Here is a 26,277-nt window from a genome sequence, read left to right as displayed (position 1 = left end):
TCAACTTGCACTCTGAATACCCAGGTAGCACCACCCACCCACTCCTGCTGCTGGGCTAAGCTTCCCTGGCAGCTAGCTTACTGGGATCAGTGCCGCTCATGGGTGGGGCAGTTTGGAGGAAACCTATATTGGAGAGTCCCATATATCCCCCCAAGGAAGGAGCTGAGTGAGAGAGCTGTACTTTGTGGGCTCTCAGAGACGCACTCCCACCCCCACCGGTCCCTGCCGCGGGGCACGCCCACTCACGCAAATCTGAACAGAACAGAACGCTAGTTTAGCGGGGAACCAATCCTCGCGAGATCTTGTTTGCACATGCGCAGTGGGCCTCACGTGCTGTTCGCTGTATAAACCCGCTGCACTTGGCACAAGAACTTCCTTTTCTCGGCCGAGTGTGAGTGGTCCGGTTGCGTTAGTGGCAGGGGTTGGGGTGCTGAGGGGAAAGCCAGAGTAGTCATGCAGGACCCTGATGGGGGCATAGATGGGAGAGCAGGGCCTGAAGAAGGCGAGGATGGGCAGCAGGGTCCTCAAGCACCCGAAGCCCAGGCTAGCTCTCAAAGTTCGGCGACCGAAGGTGACCATGGCAGCTCCCCTCAGAGTGGCCCACAAGATTCCAGTAGCCCAGCTGCTCCTGGTAGCCAGGCTGCTCCAGGCAGCCCCAGCCCAGGGAGTCCTGTAGGGTCCGGTGCAGCCGCTGAAGAGGCGGCTGTCGTTCCCCACAGCGAGCAGCCACCACTTGTCCCTGGACCCAGCGGAGATACTGCATCAACAACTGGAAATCGACTCCTGGAGTTGTATCCTTTCCTAAGAGACCCTTGGCAGGGGCCACTGGATCATAGGGAGGCTAAAACTTCCATGGAAGGCTTTTGGGGCACGGTGCACAGATGACTAGGGAAAGGGCAGATGGGTGTAGTGTGGGCAATCCAGTGCAGCAGTTGACATCCTGACAGGACAAGGAGACTCCTTGCCTTAGAGGGCTGAAGTGTATAGAAGTGTATAGAAGAAGACCCGAATCACTGGGGAGGCAGGAGGTGATTGGACTCCGGTGGCAGGAGCGCTCATTGCCAGGCAGACCTAGGGAAGTGTATCCAGGCAAAGGGAAACTAAGTAGTGGATGGTACCTTAACCTTATCTCCTCCCAGCTCTGTAACAGTGCCTTTCAGGTCTGCAGTGGAGGCAGACATGGCCCGCAGATCCCTGGTCTCCAATTCCCGTCGCCAGCAAGTGATGGTTCAGCAGGAGCTCACAGTGAATGACAGTATCTTGTCTGTGTCAGTATTCCTAAAGTCTGGAGTAGGGGTGCCTCAGGGTTGGGAGGCAGTGTGCATTCTAGGGGTGCCCTAATGGAGACACTGGTGGACTTAATGTAAGCAGGAAGGCACGGTGTGGTGGACCTGAACAGGTCCCTCATCATTTCCCTGACAGTGCTTCTTTCTCTCAATTTCAGTAGGTGGACTACTGAAGACCCTGTCCTCTTCAGAATTTCCATCAACACTTTCCTTGACCAGCTCTCCCTGGTGATGAGAAACATTCAGCGCCTGGAGTTTGTTGCTGTTGTCAAACGAGGACGAAGAAGAAGCCGTGAATCATAACGTGTTGCCAGATACAAGAAAAGTCAGAGGCGTTTCATGTTTTGAGTAATTGTTATTTTGCCCATAAAGGTTCAGTGTTTCAATTCTGTGTGCCACGTATTAGTCTCATGGTTGGATTGTTTCCCAGTTGCTGAAGGAGTGGGTGTTTAAATGTTATTGGACAAAATAAAAATTAGCAAATATTTTTCGTCTGACTTTACTTTTGACTATGGCAAAAACCGCCAGATTTTCTCATCCGTGTGCTTTTGTGGAGGAGAAGTTCTGGGATTTAAATGTTTGAGCAGTCCAAAGTAATTTAAGACAATTTAGAATATGGAAGGAAAAATGAATTATGTAAGTCCAGTCATGTAACAAAAATTATTCGCAATGCTTTTGAAGTGCAGGTGTTTGTATATGTACATGTTCATGTTGTAAGGGTCACCTGTGTGCACATGCATGTGTTTGTGTATATACACTTATGTATGTTCTGCATGTGGAAGCTAGATGACAACCAGGGATGTCTATTCTTGGGGCCTGGACACCTCGGTGTTTTCTTTTGTTTCTCCAATAGGGTCTCTCAGTGATTAAGGCTTTCTAATTTTCTATAATAACTGGGCAGCAGGCTATAGGGATCTGCCTGTCTTAACCTCCCTAGCACTGGCATGATGATGTACTGCCACCACCTCCAGCTTTTTATGTCAGTGTTGGGAATTGAACACACATCTCCATGCTTAAGCAGCAAGAACTTAACCAAACTGACCCGTCTCCCTAGATCCAATGCATTTTTGAAGTAAGAAACTTTGGAGCTGGGGTTATAGCTCAATAGTTGGGTGCTTGCATAGCATGTTAGAGATCCTGGGTCACAAGTAATATAAAAAATAAGAGTATCTTTTAGTAAGATAGTTTTCTTCATGTATTATGCCAGTAAATGGAGCTATAATTTATTAAGGTTATTGTATCTTTTTCAAGATATATTTCTTTTAAATACTATCTTTTCCATTTTCTAAAACTCTACATGAAAAAAAGCACAACAGTGCTTAGTGCTTTCCAGATTATTTTCCCTATCATAACTAAATATGTGCATGAATACTTCTTTTCTTAAGCTAAATTTTAAGAGGGATGCTTACTAAGTTAAGTATTTATCCATTTTTTAAAGCTCCTGCATCTATACTATACAGATGTTCTCCTAAATATACCTTCCTGCCAAAATAATAGTTCCACATCCCCACCACCACTGGCTTGTCTTCCAGCCCAAATTCACAATGACCTTCATGTGAGATCCTAAGAACACAGAAGCACCAGAGCAGTATATTTGTGGCTCCTGGACCCTCCTTCATATTAGTGTAGAGAAGCACTGGGGTAATTGATTGTGCTTGTGAAGTAGTGCCTAGCTGTGTACAAACGGCCTGCATGCAAGAATCTTGCTAAACTCACTCATTAGTCTTGTGACTCTTTTGTAGGCCCCATCATATATATATATATATATATATATATATATATATATATGAATTTCAGTAAAGGCAATTTTATTTCTTTCTGATCTGATACTGTTTCTTGATTGTTTTCTTTCTTTACTCTGTCTTGGATGTTCCCTGGCCTTCGATCTATCCCTGGTATGTTTTGGGTGGGGGATCAGGCCTCTCTGAGAACCCTGCCTACTGCCCCCTGAATAATGAGGCTTTCTATGCAGGTGGTCGGGCACTGACACAGGCTCCTGGCTTGATTAGGTTGGGCAGTTACCTATGATCTTGTGGGGATTGTGTGTGGAGTGACCCATTCCTGGTCTCTAGTAGTTTCCTCATGTGCTGGGCTTGCAGGGCTCTAGCTGGGCCCTCTGGGAGAGGCAGTGCTCTGTCCCTCTGCAGCTTCCCCACTCATTCTCAAAGACTGCAGCTACCCAGATTCTCACATCCATCTCTTAAACTCTGGGTGTCTCCTGGGGTCCACTGTCAATTTCTCCCACCAAGAGATAGAGCACATGGTATTGCTCATCTCCTCTGTGTCTGGACTTCCATTGATCAGTGTCCCTCTCAGCCTCATATCCTGTGCCTTTGTGTCCTGCATCCCATATACTTTTTGTGCTTTGAGGCTTCTTTCCAGTAGGTGGGTAGATCCAGTTCCTGGTCAGCCATGTGTGTGAACAGTACCTCCTTGCAGTCCTGGGAAGATCTGACACTGTGGACTAGAGGAAGAGAGTCTCTGTGCACGTGCCATCGGCAATGGCCTTAGTAATTGGCCTGAAGAGGTTGGGGCTGGAGAGGAGAAATGTCCACTGATCCAATATTGGTTCTATTGGCTGAATTAAGAGTCTCTTCCTTCCCTCCCTCCTTCCTTCCTCTCTCTTTCCCTCACTGATCATTTAATGACCTGCCTTACATTCTTTTGACTCTTGGGTCCCATCATGATCCTGCTGCAATTCCCCTATATTTTGAATTTGAGTGAGTTACCCATCTTAGATGAAAATTGCCATTCTCTCCCATTGGCTTAGTTTTGTTAATGTCACACAGGTAATATTTCAAACCATGTCTTCACTGTCTTCTGTCCTCAATGTGCCTGGCTGCTTCTCTGCCAATGAGTTTCTGTGTGGCTGTCATCCTTGGATTAATTCTTTCCCTGGTCTTAGGTTGCATGCCTTCCCCCATTACATCCATTCTCTTCCAGGTGTGCTTCCTCTGTTTATTTGTTTATATCTGAAGGTGAGATTCTTGAGATATTATTTCCTTACTGAGAACTCTCCTGACCTGACTGGACATCCCTCCTTCAGTCACCTTGCAGACTCAGAGGGCAGGAGGAAATTGCTTCAGAGGAATGGGAGATTCAAAATGGACCGTAAAGAGATGCAGTTTTTGAAGATGTTGGGAAGGGTATTAAGCCCCTGGGGTCATTGAACAGAGGAGATACACAAAGCCATACTGTCCAACATCATCTTTCTACCTCCCTGGTTGATGATAAGCTGAGGTGGACTAGGGAAGTGGTGAAAAAGGTTGGCAATATCCCCAATATCACTTGGAAGTGGAGAAAGAGGGTTAAAAAAGATGTGATTGGAGTATTAATAGCAAGGACTGTGTGGCCACTCCCAATGCAGGGGAACCAGGGCAGGAGGGTGGGGTATTGCTGATAGTGTGGGGGAAAGGCCTTATTCTCTGATACCCCTTTCCCACAGGGCCCAAAGCAAGGCACTAATGAAGAAAACCCAGAGATCTGGGAGCATCTTGACCTGATGATCTCCCCCATAACACTGACTCTGGGGCTCAGCCCTGGTGATCCAACCACTGACAGGTCTGGGAAGATGGCTCTGAAGTGATAAGGCCCCTCCTAACTTAATCTACACACACTTTTGTGAATGAACACCAGGGTAATGATCTGCTGCAGCTTCTGTCTTGCTTGTGCTGCTGACAAGAGCCATCTTGATCCATGAAGGTGAAGATCTGGGGAATGAGGGTTCACTGAATCCAGACTCCTGAGGCAGAGCTCCCACTTCTGCATAAATCCTTTGAGTCCAAACTATGCTCTCTGATTCCCACAGGCTTCAGAAACCCCAACCTCCTGTCCTGTGTGTAGTTCAGGCTCAACCATCTCATATCTCATCTTTAGAAGTTCTAAGGAATTGGGGATGGAGAGGTGGTTGGGTGGTTAAGAGCACATATTGCTCCTGCAGAGGTCCTGTGTTTGGTTCCCTGTACCCACATGATGACTCACAACCATCCATAATTCCAGTTCAAAGGGATCTGATGCCTCCTTTTGACTGATTTGTGCATCAGGTACAGTTGTGGTGGACATACATATATGTAGGCAAAACACTCATATGCATAAGATAAAATCCAAATAAAACTTTCAAGGAATTGTGAAACTAGCCTTAAGACAGAGAATCTCAAGTGTTTGACCCTTACATAGTTGGGGTTTTTTTCCTGCTAAACTAGGTAGTGCAATCCTGTTTGGCTTCCCAGTATACCAGAGGGAGTGTTGGGAAACAGTGGCAAGAAGCAGGAGAAGAGGAGGAGGAGGAAAAGGAGGGAAAAGAAGGGAAATAATGCCAGGAAAAGGCTAAGATTATGTTTAGGATGGGCGGTTAGAATGAGAGAAAAATATGCCAGAAGAAAGGAGTCAGCCAGGGCAAAAAGGAGGGATCTCTCCACAGTGTCCACTATTTTCTTTCTTAGAGTGATTCCACTCAAAGCATTCATTGTACATGGCAAATGATGGAAGGACCCTGTTCATTTAGGAAGGAACAGACTGCAAAGCCAGGCTCACCACAATGGTGTCTTGGGCACCATGTGGAGTAGGCTCCTGCTGCAGGCCCAGTCCCATTCCTGGTAGTGCATGAGGAGTAAGGGATGCTGCTAAAGAAAGATCCTGGATGCCTTGACTCTGGCCTCTGGGGCTATGGCAGAAGTTGAAAAGAGATGTGGGTATTAACACTCCAGGCAGGCCATGGTATGGTTAGATTTGTCTTAGTGTATCTCTAGATAGAAGAGTCTTGACCAGGAGCTGGATGCCAGGATGAAAGAAACACCTGTGGTGGTAGGCATGGGGCAGATGTCTGTGTTATGCTAGTTTTATGGGGGAGATGACATGTCAGGAGCTCAGTAGGGAAGAAGACCATTGGAAGCTAACAGTAGGATGAACTTTTCTGCCCTCCTTTAGCTAGTGATGCTAAAATCATAACATCTGTAGACTATAGTCTAAGAGGACACTGGAGTTCTGGTCCTTTTTTGGGGGGTAGCCATAATATATCAGAGCCCCAAGCTAAAAGACTCATTGGTAGCTAAGAAGTCAGTATATGATTTGGGGAGGACATACACCATCAGTCCATAACACCAATTCAGTGTTACAGAAGGACAGCTCAATTTCCAAATACACTGAGGATGACTTAGGTATGAGAGGTGGTGTCAATTTGTCATTCCTGTGGAACTGGTTTTCTTGAGAACACATGGGATAGGTTCTATCTGCTTAAGGGTGAGACATCTTTCTGCCACTTTGCAGCCTTAAAGCACATCATCTCTTCTGCACACCACTGTCTGGTAGCTGCTTCTTGAAGAAGAAAACTGCTTTCTACCTTTATCCAGAAACTTTCTTTCTGGGGACATGGGCACTTGGTTTTCTTTCTATTGATGCTTCCTCAATACTACAAGCCTCTCTCCCTTTAAACACATCACTGTTGCCCTGAAACTGTTCCTCACTGATTTAAAACAGGAGCCAGATGCCACAGGAGGTTCTGTTCTAAGATTTCAGTACTGCTTGCTCTTTCCATGCCAACTAAGTTTGTTACTGGGAGCCCACCAGATAAGACCACTCAGACACAGTCTATAGCCAATTGAAAGTATTTATTCCAGGTGGCTGGGACTATACCTGGGTATTTGGGGCCCAAGTGTAACTCTGAACATTTAGAGCAAGGGGCTTTTAACAGCAAAAAATACATCCTGTTGTCTTGCTCAGCAACTTAATGGGGAAGTTTCTTTCAAGCAAGCAGTTTAACAGAAGCTAAGGTAAGTAGTTAGCTGAAGGAAGAAGTTTGCACAAACATGCAGTTTAACAGAGGTCAAGATAAATTAGCTGAGGCATCTTGACCTCAAGTTCCTAGAACAGAGCTGGTTGATTTTCCATGGGATTTTCCACAAAGGAGGTAAAATTCTAGTCAAACTTAAAATGGCCTCAGCAAAAATACAAGATGGAGGAACATCTGCACTGTCTTTCCCTGTCACAAATGGGCTGCTGTTGTCGCTGGAAAGAAGTAGATCCACCAGGGAAAGGGTGTGTTGAAACCAGCATTCTGGTGGGAGCATACAATTAGGGGAGAGCAATCTTTGACCTCAGGTCCTAAGACTTAAATGAGCAGAAAAGTAAATGAAAGTATTTCCGTGGTTCCTTTTCTCCATTCATGACCCACTCCACCTACCCCCTTATATATTCACATATGCACATGCACACACATGTACACACATACACACACACACATACACACACACACACACACACACACACACACACACACACACACACACCAGGATCTAGGATCTTCCTTTGAGAAAAAAATATATCATGTTTATTTTCCTGAGCCTGGAATAGCTTACTTATGACCATAATTTCCAAGCTCATCCAATTTCTTCCAAATGTCATGATTTCAGTTTTCTTTCCTATAGCAGCAGATTCCATTTTTTTGTAGAAATAGTGGCTGCTGAGCCTTTCTAGACTCAAAAAGAAGGCAGCTTAAACCTCAGAGCAGACTGGGCTCAGAGTGATGCCGAGGACAATTTCAAGAGCCATGCCATATTGCCTGCCTGAGTTAAGTTTCTGTTGTCCAGTATTGAGCCACTAACCAGAAACTTTTGACATGCCTGGACAAGTCCTGAGTTATTAGAAAATAACTTAACATTTCCTTATCTTTCTGCTACAGTGACCATTAGTAACAATGTTTTGTGGTTAGGTTGTTTGGTTGGGTTGCTTGGCAACTCAACAGTCCCCTGATCTTTTCCCAAAGAAAGTTTCCTAGTCTGCTTACTATGAAACCCACCTGAGAAAAATAAAATTTTGCAGCTTGATCAGAATACTGTCTTGCTGTCAATTCTTTGTGTCTCTTGTTCCTTCATTCGCCATTCCCCCTTCTAGGGTCTCTGCTAAAGATCCCACTGGCCGGGACAACTGGTGCCCAGCATGAGGCTCTGGGATGTGGAGGAGTGGTGAACATCGTCACACACCAAGGCAGGCCTGCCTAAGAGTTGGACCACCATGGAAGATGGCTCCACGAGTGAAGGTCCGGTCAGTGATCACCACGGAAACGCCCGGCCGGAGGAGTTTTAACATGACAACACAAGGTAAGTTTACCATGGGACAAGCATTTAATAAACAGGATTTATTTCGGGACTGAAACAGTCTCTCAAGACACGAGGAACTAGGGTTAAAAAGAAAGACTTAAAAAAATTTCTTGACTAGATTGGAGATGTCTGTCCTTGGTTTCCCCAAGAAGGAACCATAGATGAAAAACGCTGGAGACGGGTTGGTGACTGTTTAAATGATTTTTACCAGACCTTTGGTCCTGAAAAGGTCCCCATCCAAACCTTTTCCTACTGGAACTTAATTAATGATGTCTGAAAAACTTATAATCATTCCCCTGATGTTCAAAAATTAATTAAGGAGGGAGAAAAAGCCTTAAAAGAGTCCTCCCGTCCACCCTCTGTCTGTCATTCTGTCAGTATTAATATTCCTGAACCACCCATGTCTAAAATTGTTCTGGCTGCCCCATCACACTTTGAGAACAACCACCCTCCCCCCTTTTCCTCACAAGATGTATACCCTTCCCTCAAAAATTTTGAAGATGATTTAACCCCAGAGGAGGAAGCCTCCTTAGAGGAAGAAGCTGCTAAGTATCATAATCCTGATTGGCCCCCCTCCTCAAACATGCCCACCACCAAACTTTCTCCTTTTAAACCCCCTCCCTACCAGTTTCCACCACAGGGTGTGATGGCCTCTGCATCACCCTTTTGTGTGCCTGTTATTGAGGATGAGGAAACCTCTGCCCTCTTACAAAGAGCCAAGAGCCTTCTCCTCACTGAATTTTCCTCCCTCAAGGAGGTCCTCCAACAAAAGCGCGAACATCTTCAACTCATAAAAGAACTCCACGCCGTTGATAAAGAATTAACCACATTAGCCTTAAAATCCCAAAAAGACCTTAAAAATAGCCCAGGGGATACTAAAAACAGCCCAAAAAAGGTACCCACAAAAACAAATCTAAAAAGGGCTCCTCCTGCTAAAGCTTCTCACTTTCTTTATGCCTTCCCGGTGACTCGTAGCCAGACTGCTAAGGAAGAGCCTGACTCGGCTGCTCATCATCCCCTGATACTGAGGGTGAAGCATCCGAACACTCAGATAATGAAGGTAGCAGATCTGAGGGCTCTAACTGTGAGGATGAAGCCCTTGATACTTCCCAAAAGTACAAACACCTCAGTCTTAAATATCTTGAAAAATTTAAGGCAGCAGTTGCCAGTTATGGCCCTACAGCTCCCTTTGCTTTGGCTCTTTTAGAAAATGTGAGTGACCATTGGCTTATACCTAATGAGTGGTATTTCCTGGCTAGAGCTACACTTTCAGGTGGAGATTATGTTTTATGGAAAACTGATTTTACTGAAAATTGTAGGGAGATGGCTCAACGCAATACAAAAAAAAAATCCTCCAAAAGATGGACTATTAAAAAGCTCCTGGGTAACAGCCCCTATGATAAAAATGAAACTCAAGCCTGCTTTGCTCCAGGCTTATTAATACAAATTCAAAATGCAGGTCTAAAAGCCTGGAAACATTTGCCCCCTAAAGGGTTGGCTACCACCTCCCTGGCAAAGATTCACAGGGGCCTGATGAGCCTTATAGTGACTTTGTCAGCCGCCTAAATGACACTGCTGAGCGGCTTCTGGGAGATGGAGAAAATGAAAGTGCTTTCGTAAAACATCTAGCATTTGAAAACGCCAATCCTGCCTGTCAGGCTGCCATTCGTCCCTATTGCGCTAAGTCTGAACTTTCTGATTACGTCAGGCTATGCTCAGGAATTGGCTCCGCCCATGCCATGGGGCTTGCCATCGGAGCTGCCCTCTGTGCAGCCAACAAAGACCCTAAAACCTGCTTTAACTATAAACAACCTGAGCATTTCTTCCGAGAATGCACTGTGCCTCGTGCAGCTCCCAATGAGCACCCTCCCCCCACTTCTCTCTGCTTGCAGGGGCAAACATTGGGCTTCAGAATGCAGATCCAAAACAAATGCACAAGGTCAACCATTACCTCCTCAACAGCAGGGAAACTTCCAGAGGGGCCAGCCCCTGGCCCCCACCCAGAGGACCACCTCAGGGGCTATCAGGTTTGTCCCCCCTGCCCAGACTCAGCCACTCCCCAACCCCACCAATCCATTTCAGATCTCTGGAGAGCAACCACAGGGAGTGCAGGACTGGACCTCTGTTCTACCACCCAGTCAATATTGACCCCTGAAATGGGCCCTCAGCTCCTAAATACCGGAGTCTATGGCCCCTTGCCTCCTGATACCTTTGGCCTAATCATTGGAAGAGCTAGCACCACCCTTGAAGGGATTCAAATTTCCCCAGGGGTTATTGATAATGATTTTACTGGAGAACTTGAGATTCTTGCCTCTACAAGTACAGGCATGATTACTATCCACCCAGGCACCCACATTGCCCAACTCCTATTACTTCCTCTCCGACATTTAAGCCTTAAGTATAAAAAAATTGTCCGCTGCGAGGATGGTCCCGGTTCCTCCAATGTTTATTGATTTCAACAAATTTCTCAATCCCGCTCCCTCTTAACTCTCAAGCTTAATGGCAAAACCTTCCAAGGAATTTTGGACACAGGAGCTGACACCACTGTTATATTCCATAGAGATTGGCCCACTTTGTGGCCTCTTATGACATTCCACATCCATCTTAAAGGCATTGGCCAGACTTCAAAACCTTAACTGAGTTCACAGGTCCTTAGATGGACTGATGAAGAAGGCAATTCTGGTATTGTTACACCTTTTGTTGTCCCTAGCCTACCTGTTAATCTCTGGGGTGTAGATATTCTTACCCAAATGAATGTCATCATGTGCAGTCCCAATGAAACTGTCACCAATCAGATGCTTAAACAAGGTTTCCTTCCTGGCAAGGTCTTAGGAAAAAATTCTCAGGGCATTAAAACACCTATCCCAACATCTGTTAAAAATTATAGGGCTGGATTAGGGTCTTCTCAAAATTTATCCTAATGGCCATTGACATTCCTATACCCCATGCAGATAAAATTACCTGGAAGACAAGTGATCCTGTTTGGGTTGATCAATGGCCTTTAACAAAAGAAAAGGTTGTGGCTGCTATAGAGTTAATACAGGAACAACTTGCCGCAGCTCATATTGAACCAACAAACTCCCCGTGGAATACACCTATTTTTGTTATTAAAAAGAAATCAGGAAAATGGAGATTATTACAAGATCTTAGGGCCATAAATAAGGTCATGGCTCCTATGGGTGCCTTACAGCCTGGCTTGCCCTCTCCGGTGGCAATTCCTTCTGGGTACCATAAAATTGTTATTGATCTCAAAGACTGTTTTGTTTTGTTTTTTTTACTATTCCCCTACACCCTGAGGATAAATCACATTTTGCTTTTAGTGTCCCCCAAATTAATTTCCAGGGACCAATGCCACATTTCCAATGGAGGGTCCTGCCCCAAGGAATGGCAAATAGTCCCACTCTATGCCAAAAATTTGTGGCTCAAGCAATAGATCCCATGAGAGTAAAGTGGCCTTCCATCTATATTCTCCATTATATGGATGATATTCTTTTGGCAGGCCAACATCAAGACCAATTCTTCCAGTGCTATCAGGAGCTAATCTATAGCTTTTCAACAAGGGGACTTTAAATTGCCCCTGAAAAGTCCAATTAGCAGATCCCTATCTTTACCTGGGTTTTGAGCTTTATCAACAATGAGTCTTAACCCCAAAGATTCAATTATGAACTTCCCATCTTCAAACCCTAAACGATTTCCAAAAATTATTAGGTGATATTCAATGGCTCAGACCTTACTTAAAACTTACCACTGATGAACTGGTGCCCCTTAATGAGATTCTAAAAGGAGACTCAAACCCTTCATCCACCAGAAAGCTTACGCCTGAGGCCCAGGCCTCTCTGGCTCTAGTCAATAAAGCTATTCAAACCAAACTGTTTTTCAGATATCCTGTTCTGACCCCCTGTTATACATTGCTTTTGCAACATCCCATGTACCCACAGGAGTCTTCTGGCAACAAATAACCATCAGAGAAGAAAAAAGAGGGAATCCCCTACTCTGGGTCCACCTACCCACCTCTCCCTCAAAGTGCTGGCCACTTATCCATCTTCAATGGCCAAGCTAATTATTAAGGGCAGAGAAACAAGTCACCAATACTTTGGAAAAGATCCTGATTCCATAGTCCCCTATACGAGAACAATTAGATTGGCTGCTTCAAACAAATGATGAATGGCCCATTGCCTGCTTGTCCTTCCTTGGTACTATCGATAACCATTATCCTAGTGATCCCTTGTTACAGTTTGCCAGAATTCATCCCTTTGTTTTCCCCAAATTAACTGCCTCACAACCTATAAGGGAGGCTCCCCTGGTATTTACAGATGGCTCAGCCAATGGAGTTGCCACCTATGTTGTGGATGGAAAGGCTACCTCCTGCCTCTCCCCATATTCCTCAGCACAGCTTGTTGAACTTTATGCAGTCATTCAAGTTTTTCAATTACTTCATTCTCAACCCTTTAATTTGTATACTGATAGTGCTTATATTGCCCATTCTGTTCCCTTATTGGAAACTGTTCCCTTTATTAAACCCTCTACCAATGCAGCTCCACTTTTTCTTCAGCTGCGCTCCTTGATTATGGCTAGACAGTGCCCCCTTTTTATTGGCCATCTACGGGCCCATTTAAAATTGCCTGGTGCTCTATCTGAAGGAAATGCCTTGGCTGATGCAGCCACACAATTAGTTTTTCCTGTTCTTGCAGGATCCCTTTCTCAGGCTGCCCAAGCACACTTTCTTCGGCATTTAAATGCTCATTCCCTTCATTTGTTGTTTAAGCTTACTTGAGAACAGGCCTGAGAAATTGTTAAAAATTGCACTGACTGTGCTGTCTCCCTCCCTGTTCAACATCTGGGAGTTAACCCCTGGGGCTTGGTTCCTAATAAAATTTGGCAAATGGATGTTACTCATTTAATTGAATTTGGCAAACTTAAATACATACATGTTACAGTTGATACCTTTAGTGGTTTTATATTTGCCTCTCTCCAGGCCGGAGAGGCCTCCAAAAATGTTATTTCCCATATTTTACAATGCTTTTCTGTCCTAGGAAAGCCTAAAGTTATAAAAACTGATAATGGCCCAGGATATACTGGAAAAAATTTTTAATCTTTTTGCCAAGAACTTCAGATTAAGCATGTCATTGGCATTCCTTACAACCCCCAAGGCCAGGGTGTAGCTAGAGTTTTCCTGCCTGGCCCACAGTCAGGACAAATCTCTTTCACCTGCCAGTCCCACAGCCGCTCAAACCCGACCAAGTAAACACAGAGACTTATATCGCTTACAAACTGTATGGCCATGGCAGGCTTCTTGCTAACTGTTCTTACAGCTTAAACTAATCCATTTCTATTAATCTATACCTTGCCACATGGCTCGTGGCTTACCGGCATCTTCATATGCTGTTTCTCATCGTGGCGGCTGGCAGTGTCTCTCTGACTCAGCCTTCCACTTCCCAGCTTTATTCTCCTCCTTGTCCCGCCTACACTTCCTGCCTAGCCAATGGCCAATCAGTGTTTTATTTATTGACTAATTAACAACACATTTGCCATACAGAACATCCCACAGCACCAGGGCATCGTTGAACGTGCTCATCAGACTCTAAAATCCATGCTTCATAAATTAAAGAAGGGAAGCCTGTATGATACACGAGGCAACCCCCGAAATCTTTTACATCATGCATTTTTTGTCCTTAATTTCCTTACCTTGGAGAAGAATGAAAGGTCTGCAGCGAATCGCTTTTGGCATCCACAAACTCAAAGCTGCCAAGCATTGGTCATGTGGCGAGACCCCTTAACTGCCCAGTGGAAAGGGCCTGACCCAGTCCTGATTTGGGGTCGAGGGTCAGCATGCATCTATGACAAAACAGAGGGAGGCCCTCGTTGGCTCCCTGAGAGATTAGTTAAACAAGTCAACTCTAATCAATCACCCAGGGAAAAGGATAGCCCCTGAGGTCATTTTCCCTTTCCTTCTCCTTCTTTACAGATGCTGATAAAGAAAAAACTGGCAGAATTTCCCTGGATATTCTGGATCTTGCTGCTGCCTGTACCTTCTTGTCAGGACCAGAGACCAGTCTACACATCCCCATTTGCATAGCGTTTTTATTTGACTGAAAATTATACTAATTATGCTAAAACACAGACCTTTGGTCAACTATTGGCTACCACTGATTGCCCCTTGCAAGGATGTCAGAATCCCATTTTACTCAACTTTACTGATTTCCATAATTCCCCCGGCAAGGTGGCTCCTGCTATCTGTTTTTTTATGATCTGACTGTTCACAATTGCAAAACTTATTTGAAAGAGAAAAGCGTAGGATGCCCCTATTCTTACTGCAAAATTCATGATGTCATTCCTCCTGCTAAGGGACAGGTAATTGAGAGAGAATGGAATGGCCCTAAATTTTATAAGACATCTACAGGATATTTCCTAGTGGTTTGGGACCCGTGGGACTCACGATGGACTAGTCCAGTAGAAGGAGCCATGTACACAGCCTGAACGGCCACATGGCCTAGCTCCAGACTTTACATTTGGCACTCTTATGTACAAGTACAATTTATGGTCCATCATAATATCCTTATACAAGAAAAAAATTTAATGACACAAATATCATCCCCCTCCTCTCCATTTTCTTGGCTTTCCCTCCTCCGAGAAGGCCTTATGTTTGTCAATGTTACTGGCATTGGGAATCTCTCATCATGCTTCCTATGTGCAGCCTTGGGACATCCTCCCCTGATAGCAGTACCCCTGCCTCAGGTCCTTAATTGTACTACCACTGATAATTCCCATGGCTTCTGCCCCATCCCTGAAGTACCCTTGTTTCTTGATCCAGGCCGCTCCAAGTTTGATTTTTGCTTTTCTAGTGTTTCCCTTCCTTTTTGCAATCAGACTGTATTACCCAATCATCCTTTTGCACCCCCTGGATTTTTCTTTTGGTGCAATGGCACCCTATCAAAAAATTTGACCATCCCTATTCCACAGGACATGCTCTGTCTACCTGTTACTCTGGTCCCACAACTTATGCTCAGGACCCCTGCGGAGTTCTTGGGATGGGACTCCCCCCAGCCCAAGCAAAAAAGAGCTGTCTTCTTGCCCCTTGTGGCCGGAATTTCCCTTGCCACCTCACTGGTCTCTGCAGGCTTGGCGGGAGGAGTTCTGGGTCATTCCCTCATAACAACAGCTCACCTATCCAAGCAACTTCAGGTAGCAATTGAGGCTTCTGCAGCATCCTTATCCTCCCTCCAGAGGCAGTTAACCTCTCTTGCGCAGGTTGCCCTACAAAACCGACGGGCCTTGGACCTGCGGACAGCAGAAAAGGGTGGGACATGCGTTTTTCTGAGGGAAGAATGTTGTTATTATATTAATGAGTCTGGAATGGTAGAAACCCAGATAAATAAGCTACATAAACTTAGCCTAGAGCTACATAAGCAGCAATTCTCTGCCGCAGCAGATGATTGGTGGAAATCATCCATGTTCTCCCTTTTGATGCCTCTTGCAGGACCATTAGTCAGCATCTTGTTATTTGTAACTTTGAGTCTTTTTATAATTGGCAGGCTAATCCAATTCATCAAAAAACAAATAGACTCCCTGGCATCAAAACCTATACAGGTTCATTACCATCGGCTCGAAATGTTGGATCGAGGATGTGATCCCTATGATATTTCTCAGTCCTCTTCTCCTTTAGGAGCAGCATAAAGTCCGAACCTATGCTTATTGGCATCAGCCAGTATGGACACCGCTGGGTGCAAGGCCAAGCACTGCAGGGGAAGGCTGATTTAATAGCCCTTGGTTCGGATTCCCTGAGAGACAAACCTGACTTGCATAGAGGTTGGTATCTAGAGGCACCAAAAATGCCTAAGCCCTCTCCTCCCCAAAAGGTACCCTTTTTCTCAAGCCCGCAGCAGCTCTAGGAGGAGTCAGGTCAATGTCTCCCCCAGCCGGTTAAGGTCCGGCACCGTTCAGGTGGGCTCACTCCCTAATAAAATAAAATAAAGGGAGGAGATGCCAAGAACAATTTCAAGAGCCATGCCATATTGCCTGCCTGAGTTAAGTTTCTGTTGTCCAGTATTGAGCCACACTAACCAGAAACTTTTGACATGCCCGGACAAGTCCTGAGTTATTAGAAAATAACTTAACATTTTCTTATCTTTCTGCTACAGTGACCATTAGTAACAATGTTTTGTGGTTAGGTTGCTTGGTTTGGTTGCTTGGCAACTCAACAGTCCCCTGATCTTTTCCCAAAGAAAGTTTCCTGGTCTGCTTACTATAAAACCCACGTGAGAAAAATAAAATTTTGCAGCTTGATCAGAATACTGTCTTGCTGTCAATTCTTTGTGTCTCTTGTTCCTTCATTCGCCATTCCCCCTTCTAGGGTCTCTGCTGAAGAGCCCGCTGGCCGGGACAGAGTGAGACCACTGCTGCCTCCCAGAAGAAATATTATCTTGTATGAAATAGTTAACCATAGCAAACACCAGTTGAAACATGCTAATGAAGATTTAGGATGTTGTTCTACTTTGCTTTCTGTTGCTGTGATAAAACCCTGACCAAAACCAATTTGAGAAGAAAAGGGTTCATTTGTCTTACAGCTTACTGTCCATCATGGAGGGAAGCCAAGACAGTAATTCAAGGCAGAAACCTGGAGACAGGAACTGGAGCAGAAACCATGGGGGAAACAGTACTCACCTTGGCTTGCTTCCCAAGGGTTACTACTCAGCTTGTTTTCTTATATAACCCAGGACCATCTGTCCAGGGGTGGCACTGCCCACAGTGGTCTGGGCCCCTTTCACATCAGTCATTAATCCAGAAAATTCACAGGCCAACCAAGCTGATGGAGGCAATTCCTTAAATGAAGCTCCTTCTTCCCAGGTGACTCTAGTTTGTGTCAAGTTGACAAAAACTGGCAGGTGTGTATTCATAGTGAGCCATTCGTGACAGGGAACAAGACCACCATTATGTCAGGGCACGTCTGGTACTAGGTATGATAAGCTCCAAGCATAATCTTTCTAGGACACCATTTCATTGAAACACTGCCTGACCAACTGCTTAACCCCTCCCCTGCATGAAAAAGCAGTCCCTCAAATTGCTGCTCTACATAAACTTTCTACTGCCATGTCCACAGTACCCTGTGGTATACCTACTAAAGTCTGTTCCTGCCTTCTGTCTTCGGTGAAGTCATTCACAACCAGAGTGTCACTGGTGTAGCATGAATCTTACAGAGTCTTATTAATAAAATCAAACCTGAGGCCAGTTATTGGGGTGAAGCTGGAAGATCAGAGAGACAGAACAAGCCACAGCTAACCTCACCTGGCCAACTTCTCAGCTGATCTTGTTTCCTCAGACTGGAAGCCTCTGTGTCCTCATATCCAAATGGCTCTCAGCTGAACTGTGCTGCTCAAAACCTAAAAGCTTAACCAGCCAAAGGCTGCTAGTTTCTGGTCCTCACGCCTTATATACCTTTCTGCTTTCTACCACCACTCCCTGGGATTAAAGGCTCGCTTTCTGGGATTAAAGGCATGTGTCACCATGCCTGGCTATTTCCAATGTGGCCTTGAACTCACAGAGATCCAGAGGGATTTCTACCTCTTGAGTGCTAGGATTAAAGGTGTGAGTGCCACCATTTTCTAGCCTTTGTATCTAGTGGCTGTTCTGTCTCTGACCCCAGACAAGTTTATTAGGGTGCACAATATTTTGGGGAACACAATACCACCACACACTGGCCTGTCAACAATCCTAGCACTGCATGCATTGTTATCAACTATCCTTATTTATTCATCCACTGATGGGCATATATGCTTGTTCCATTTCCTCGTTATTGTGAATAGCACAGCAACAAGGAAGGTTGGTGAGAGGAAAAATAGAGAGTAACAGGGGCCTGAAAAGATGGTTCAGCAGTTAAAAATGTTGGCTGCTCTTCCAGAGGACATGGGTTCAATTCCCAGCACCCGCATGTCGATTATTCCATGCCCTCTTCTGACCTCTGTGGGCACCAGGCATACACATGGTGCATAGGCATACATACAGGCAAAACACCCATACATATAAAGTAAAAAATAATAATTAAAAGTGGAAAATAGAGAGTAACAAAACACACATGACATGAAAGCAAAAGAGGAGGTAGAATGGGGAGGCAGGGGCCCAGCAGTGGAGGGTATTGAGTTGATGAAGGAGGATGGGGGAAGAGCATCAAGACAAAATATGTAGGAAAACCCCTTACTGAAACCCATTACTTTGTGACTAATTCAAAAACAAAAACAAAAACAAACAAACAAACAAAAAACTAATAGGGTCTGGAGAAATACCTCTGATGTGGGACAGACAAAAACCAATATTTTTATTTAAAGCAGGTTGATTATAAATACAATCTCTTTCTAAAGAAAAAAAGGGGATAGTTTAGATATGATAGGATGAAAGGGTAGATTAATGAACCTACTTTTAAAGAGTAACAACTTGTTTAAAATGTTTTACATCGCTATAGATTTTAGTTTATTGATACAAATTTAAACTTAATTTTGTTATACTGTATATATATTTCTATTCTTGTTTGAGGTATTATGTTTATGTAACTCATTTAAAATTGTAATGGATAATTAAAAAATAGATTAATAGTTAGTCATCTATGATAATATTTGTAGCCATGTTAGTTAAGTCTTCTAGGTATACATAGATATATTTCAGATAGATAGGTAGTCTTCAAACACTTCAAAGACCTACAGAATATGGCATTTAAAATGTTTTAAAAGTTTAGACTTTTTGGACAGTGAGACATGTCTGCTCCTGACAGCACCGATTTACTTCAGAGAGGAGGATGGGCATTGAAGACACTCCATATGGAGTTTATCTTCACCTTGACAAAAATAGCCATTTGGGCAAGAAACTGTTCTTGCCTGGACTGCCTGATCAACTGGACATGCAGGACCCATACAAAGGTGACCACTGAACTTTGCTTGACAAAATGGTCCTTCAGGTTCCTGCTTTGCAGAGAAAACTGCCAGACATTCTACAGGACACAGAGAAAAGTGAATAAGAGACTCTAGGCCTGTGGGCTGAAGACAGATGCCCCAACTTTACAAGAGAACTTTGAATGACTGTCCAGGCTGCCAGCTGTCTCTGTCTACCCTACAAGACTCCTAAAAGTTGCTTATATCCTTCTCCATTTCTCAGGTAGTAATATATCCTTCTGAGGTCTTTGATGTGGTTAAAGACTAGATACTTACAATTTTCCTTAGTTATAATAAAAGATAAGTTAGATATAAAACCTTAAACTTACAAATATAAGATAGATAGGATCTCTTCTTTAATATTGTAACTGTAATTCTTGCTTGATAATTGTTTTGTTATATGTAATTTTACTATGTTAAAGTTAAAACCTTCCTTTTTAAGAAAAGAAAAGGGGAAGTGCTGTGGGATGGTCTGTATGTCAAGTGTGTTGCTGATTGGTCAGTAAATAAATCACTGATTGGCCATTGGCTAGGCAGGAAGTATAGGCGGGACAAGGAAAAGAATTCTGGGAAGTGGAAGGCTGAGGGAGAGACACTGCCAGCCGCCATCAGGACAAGGAAGATGTAAAGTACCGGTAAGCCACAAGCCACGTGGCAAAGTAAAGATTAATAGAAATGGGCTAAATATAAGAGTAAGAGCTAGACAATAACAGGCCTGAGCTAATGGCCAAGCAGTTTAAATAATGTAAGAGTCTGTGTGTTTATTTTATAAGTGGGCTCTGGGACTGGCGGGACTTGGTGGCGGGAGCTGGAGAGAAATTCTCCAGCAACAGTCTGGAGAAATACCTCAGCAGTGAAGAGCACCTAGCACTCATCCAGAGGACCATAGTTCACTTCCCAGAACCCACTCTGGGGAAGGTGGTCTCATGAATGTATCTCTGGCTCCAGGAGATCTGATACCTCTGACTTCTGGGGCCAAATGTATTTGTGAGCACATGCCTCCCACCCCATACTTACAATTAAAATAAATCTTTTAAAAAACAATGGAAAAGTATGTGTGTGCTGTGGAATCCATGAGAAGCAAACAACTCTACCTGGCCAACATATACAGAAGTGCTTATGAGCCCTCATCCAAGAGGGCAGAGGCAGGGGCAGGACATGCTCATCAAATGTAATGTAAAGAGCTTTATTAATGAGTTGGGGTCTATCATAGGGTTTCCAGTGCTGTGATAAAACCATGACAAAAAACAACTTTGGGAGGAAAGAGTCCATTCCAGCTTACACTCTATAGTCCATCATGAGGGAAGTCAGGGCAGGAACTCAAGGCAGGATCCTGGAGGCAGGAACTGAAGCAGAGGCCATGGAGGAACACTGCTTACTGGCTTGCTCCCTATGGCTTGCTCAGCTTGCTTTCTTAAACAACTCAAGACCATCTGCCCAGGGGGTGGCACCTGGCGGGACAGTGCATTGAGTCCTCCCACATAAATCATTAATCAAGAAAATGCGCTATAGATTTGACTACAGGCAATATAGTGGGGGTGGTTTTTTTTTTTTCTCAATTGAGAAGCTAGATAACCCTAGCTGGTGTAAAGTTGACCAAAAAAAGTCAAACCTGGACAATGTCTGTCTTGAATTCTCAGTCCTCCTGCCTCAGATTCCCAAGTACTGGGGTTACAGGCAGGCACCACCATGGTGGGCTGTAGTGCACTTATTCAATTTATGTTTGTAGACATGTTTTAGAAAGCGGGCAAGCCAAGCTCTTCCGTCACATATAAATATTTCCAGAACAAAACTGATTTTAAACTGGCGCAGTAAACCTTTTCTGTCCATGACATTTCTATATCAGGAGTGTCTTCGACTTCAACAGTTCAAATGCATTTTAAAGTGCTAGTACTAGCTAACATTATATGACAGCACCCAAGTGCTTTTATAGTTCTTAAACTGCCTGAAATCACCTTGCAGTACTTGAGCATCTGAAACCCAGAGGCTCTCCTGCAACACAGGGATGAAGAGGAAATCTGGACTAGCAGTAACTGGACAGAGACGGATCCAGACCAGCCTCTCATTTTTATTCTATTTTCAATGTTGGCAAACATTTAGCCACCCGAGGGTAAGCACAAAGAAACAATTACCACCACTACCCTCCCCTCCCGAGTAAAGCAACGCCAGTGGGAGGCTTTGCCCTAGGGAAGAGTACAGTGACTAGGGCAGAACGATTCATGCTGAGAGGCCTCTATTCCTGGTGAGGCCTGAATAACTCAGGCACAAAGAACCTCAGGGCAGTCACCACTGTGGAAAGCTGGCTGAGCAGGGAGGAGACAGAACTGTGGAGGAGGCTGGAGTTTTCAGAAGTTACTCGACTAAAAGTGAGGGGGAAAGGAACAGTCACACTAGAGCCATTGAATGTTCCCCCTCGGCCCAATCCTCCTCCATGCCTCCCCTGGAGCCAGTGGACCCAATCCTTCCAGGACTCCCTCACCTCCCATCAGGCTCCTACAGGCCGGGCTCACCACGCCCCCTCCTTACAGTGACTCCTAAGGTGTCTGCACAAGTACAATGGGGTGGGCTCCTCAGGCAGAGACAGGAACAGCTGCCTACTGCCCCCAAGCAGGCTCCTCCCCTTCCAGAACTTACATAATGAGGTCACTGCCAGTCACTCTGAGCTCCCTGTGAACTGCTTCTTTCAGGGACTCCTCTTCTCGGGTCAAGTACAAGCGTGCGATCTCTGCATCCATGAAGGACAGAAAAGGCACTGTGAGGTCACTGGTGGGGATACCGTTAAGGTGACTTCATCTCGTTGTCCCTGGGTGATATCCCCACAGGCTGCCTCTTCCAGGGCCCTTGATTCCCCCATTTCCTTCACCACCACTTCCTCAGGGTTCTCCCTGACCATCTCAGGCCACCTCCAGACTATCCCTCAGCTGCTGTCACAAACGTCAGAAAGGATACAACTCCAGGAATTGGCTTTCCTCGTTTTCTCCCTCCTGCACTGGATCATGTGGTGGATTCTCCACAAGGGCAGCTTTCTCCTCCAACGTGCCCTCCTCGCCTGTGCCTTCACAACCTTGGGGGATTCCAGAGCAGTCAGGAGCATTAGGCACACAGGCATTGTCCTCAGCTCTTTGGGTACCATCTCCACTGTCCTGGACACCACAGCTTGGGAGGCTACTCTGGTCTTCTCTGCTGCTTGGTGTGTCACTCGCGCTGCTGCCAGGGTCCTTCATGGCTGCTCAGAGCGTCTCAGAACCCACCACCGACACTAACGCCCCCTGCCGGTTTTAGGAAGGACTGAAGTGCCTCTGCCAAGCCCTGCCCTATTCTCCTCAATGCACCACATGAGGCGAGGCCCACAGCACTGTGAAAACAGGACCTCTCGAGGATGGTTCTGGCCAAACTGGTTTTCCCCATAGACCTGAGGGATCTCTAATGTTCTGCAGCTGGATTGCTCAAATGGACCCCACATCATCCATTCCCGATAAACTGGCCCCTTCACAAGTGTCATGAAACCCTGAGGCTTCAGATAGCTCAGGGTGACAGCCGTCATGGGTGCTGCAACACCAATATTCAGACTGCCTATGAAACCAGGCCCGGTCTATGTTTTAGACAGACACTCGGAGACTTCAAGACCCTGATAAATGGTTCAGTCAATCTGCCTCACCTAAACTGTTTCCCCCAAATCCATAACACACACACGTGTACACACACACACACACACACACACACACACACACACACCTTACTTCAGCTCCACTTTCCTCTCCAGTGAGCCGTCACCAAAGACACTGATTACTGTGATTGATGCAGCATGGCCCATCACAACCCTTATGTTGGCTTAGTTCAGAGACTTATCCCTCTCAACATATTCCTAGGGTTGGAGACCATGTGGAGGACAGGAGGGGGTTGTATGGGATTGGCTCAGAGAGATCTGATTCTGTCAGAAGTAGATTAGAGAGGACAGTCAGCAGGATAGGTACGGGGGAGCTTGTCCCTAGGGCCACTATCAATGTCTTCTGGGCCCAGGGTACTTGATGATCTGGGAGGAGGGACTTGCAAGAACCATCTTCCAGGACAGTGCAGGCTACATAAGGGCTGGGTGGATGGATAACCTGGGCCCACAGCCAGAGAGGGACAGGATAAAGATGTCTACATCTGTGTCAGATTCAGTCCAGTCAATAACAGGTCTATGTCTATGGCATATCTGTGTGTTTGTGTATGTATGTTGGTCTTAGGGGATGTTTCTGGAGGGCACCAAGGAGTCACTTCTGTGTATGGTACATCTCAGGCAATAGTGAGAACAAAGAAGGCTAGTGCACATGGTCCAGTCTGGACAGACCTTGGTGTTGTAAAATTTGGGAGACTGATTCAGGATGGGGGTGGGGTGGGAGTTAGGGGTTCATGGTGTATGCCTGTAATCCCAGCACTCTATCAGCAGATGCAGGAGGATCAGGAGTTCAAGATTTTAGTTGTCTATATGGGTATTTTGAGGCCAGCCTGGGCTATTGGGGTCTTATCTCAAAACAAAACAAACAACAGAAAAAAAGAAAAGAAAAAATCCTAGTCATCAGGAATGACAAGTTAGCAACATGAGCTCACCCTAACTCTGCTTGATAATTGGAGAGTACTTAGGCAGTCACTAACTGTCAGAAAAACAGAAGGGAGAAAAAAGGAGAGAGAGAGAGTGAGAGAGCTTGTGAACCTTGTTTTTCAGTCTGCGTGGCTGCATACTACTCTTCCACTCCCTAAGAGAAATCGACAGTCCCTTGCCCCATAAGTGCCACAACTTATGAGGAAACAGAATCAATCACTAGAAGATATTCTCACGCTGTCCTGCCAAGTGGAAACATTTGCAAAACTCTGCCTATTTATTTATTTATTTATTTCTGAAAGCAAATTTTATTAAAACAAGGGTTCAAATAGATTATATCACATTAAAGCTGTAAGGGAAAATAGAACCAAAAACCAGTTTGTTCCTTCACATGGCATTGGGCAGCTGCTGCTAGTGAGTTGCAGGCTAATGGATAGCATCAGTTTGGTATTTGTTCCCTTGCCAAAAGTTTAACCCGTATTAGGCTATTGTCACGTTCTGTTGTTTGGATATCCCTATGCTAGGATATGTCTGGTCAAAAAATATGACCCTGGTGGCAAGCCAGATGTCCCATCACTTCCTTGGAGGGAAAGTAGCCCTTTCTGAATTCTGCTGACCTAGTCAGGTTAGACATAAGGGTTTCTTTTCACTGTCAGAGACTCCCTCTAGTGGCACAGCTGCTGCCTTACACATGGGCTCTTCAAGTGGTGACAATTAGCTTCTGGCCAGACATAGCCTTCTGCCATCTCAGGGCTCTGGGCTTGGCTGAAATATCGATATTATTTTGTTTCCAGACGGTGCTCTGCCAAGGCTTAGTGCTTGAACTTTGTTTTAAAAAGGGACTTCCAGACTAGACGGTGTCTTTTTTCCACTTATTTCAGGAAGGAGTTACACTAGTCTAAGTTAAAAAGGTATCCCAAGTCATAGGAACAATGCATGTTGAAACCCTAGAGCTGTGCTGAGCCAGCCCCACCTCTCACTGGCCCTGGGATAACTGGCCCTGCCCCTCAATGGACACTGCAGGAGAGCTGGCCCCATCCACCATGAGAGAGCTTCCCCCTCCTCAGGAGAGATAGCCCCACCCTTCACCACAAGCATGGGAGAGCTGGCCCTGATGGCCTAAGAGAGCTGGTTCTGCCTCTCCCCTGAATGGTGCGGTCCCAGTGTCGGAGACAACCAGATCAGCTACCACCCAGACCCACATCTTGGGCCTTGGGTTGGCCTACCCTAACATCTACCCCATCTATGACCTGCTGCAGTGTGTGAAGGGACTGGTCCTGCAGAATGATAACCACAGGATTTCTGTGACTTAGGGTTCTATGACAGCAGGATATCTGAGAAGAGTTTCGGTGAGGATCCTGTGATGATGGTGTGACAGAGGCCTTGAACCAAACTAATGACTCATTGCAATGAACATTTTACAGGTAGGGCTGATTGGACAAAAGGGTGTACTGCATGACACACTGCAGCTCCTGATGCCACTAGGATAAATGAAGAGATGTTGGAAAGATGGAATGAGGGGTTTTGTTTGTTTGTTTGTTTTGTTTTGTTTTGAATTAATTTGGGGGGTTCTTTTGAGGGGGCATACTACAGGACTGGGGAGCCGATATGGAGGGACTGGGAGATGAGCAGGATTAGGGTGCATGATATGAAATTTCCAAATGATCAATAAAGAAATATGTTTTTTTAAAGGTACCCCAAATGGTTGCATTATACAAGCTGTGAGGTTTTGAGACTTGTGACAAGGGATATAATGTAAATTCTACTCATTGTAAGGATATCCTCACTTAAGCTTCAGAGACCACTGAACTTGCAGCTGATCATCCTTAGCCCATCCAATCTCTATCAGAACTGGCATGTGCTTTTGCAATTATCACCCTGTAGCTGAATTTCATCCTGTGTTCTGGATGCTCAATGATACTACTATTGCAGGAAAATTTTTTTCTTCAACACCTTCACTGGGTTCTTTTCATAGTAATCATCAGCAGTTCCTCAGAAAGTAGTCGTAAGAGCCTTCTGCCATTTCTCTGTTAAATTCTTATATGGATAGAATCCTCAGCACCAGCAGGAAGCAGGTCATTACCCTTTCTTGGATCACCAAAGGGGTTGAAAAGGGGATTCTGGATACCAGGCATACAATAGGATTCCTTTTCTTTTGTGGAAATGTCCCATGGAAGGCAGAAGACCAGAAGGTGAGCAGGAGAGGGGAGGAGAGGGGAGACAGGGGAGGGGAAGGAGCACAGCGAAGTGAGGTGCTACTGGGGAAGGGAGCTGAGTTCCCTGTGGCAGCAGCGGCTCAGTGACTGAGCTAACACTAAAAAGTCCTGCCTTTCAAAGCACAAGTGACTTCTCTGGGCATGTGTAAATATACCTTTTCCATATTATTTCCTGAAAAA

At 45.2% G+C, this 26,277-nt stretch overlaps 1 protein-coding gene and 1 pseudogene across 1 annotated transcript; one reads left to right on the top strand and one right to left on the bottom strand.

Annotated features, from left to right (window-relative positions):
• Positions 1-317: 317 nt before the first annotated feature.
• LOC131899457 (EKC/KEOPS complex subunit LAGE3-like) lies at positions 318-1,771 on the top strand. Its single transcript, XM_059250927.1, has 3 exons — positions 318-791; positions 1,140-1,268; positions 1,445-1,771. The coding sequence occupies exons 1-3, from the start codon at positions 454-456 to the stop codon at positions 1,587-1,589; spliced, it is 612 nt and encodes a 203-aa protein (XP_059106910.1). The 5' UTR covers positions 318-453; the 3' UTR covers positions 1,590-1,771.
• A 19,758-nt stretch (positions 1,772-21,529) lies between these two features.
• On the bottom strand, positions 21,530-26,016 carry LOC131900232 (eukaryotic translation initiation factor 1-like; annotated as a pseudogene).
• Between the last annotated feature and the right edge of the window lie 261 nt (positions 26,017-26,277).

The sequence above is a fragment of the Peromyscus eremicus genome, chromosome X, assembly GCF_949786415.1.
Source record: "Peromyscus eremicus chromosome X, PerEre_H2_v1, whole genome shotgun sequence".
Taxonomy (NCBI): domain Eukaryota; kingdom Metazoa; phylum Chordata; class Mammalia; order Rodentia; family Cricetidae; genus Peromyscus; species Peromyscus eremicus.
Note: the sequence above shows the minus strand (reverse complement) of the source record. Positions and strands in the feature narration are given on the sequence as shown.

Bases quoted from the DNA above. Each gene is read 5' to 3' on its own strand.
- LOC131899457 (XM_059250927.1), top strand. From the start codon at position 454: ATGCAGGACCCTGATGGGGGCATAGATGGGAGAGCAGGGCCTGAAGAA. The intron at 792-1,139 runs GTATCCTTTCCT...ATCTCCTCCCAG, and splicing joins GGAAATCGACTCCTGGAGTT to CTCTGTAACAGTGCCTTTCA. The intron at 1,269-1,444 runs GTCAGTATTCCT...TCTCAATTTCAG, and splicing joins AATGACAGTATCTTGTCTGT to TAGGTGGACTACTGAAGACC.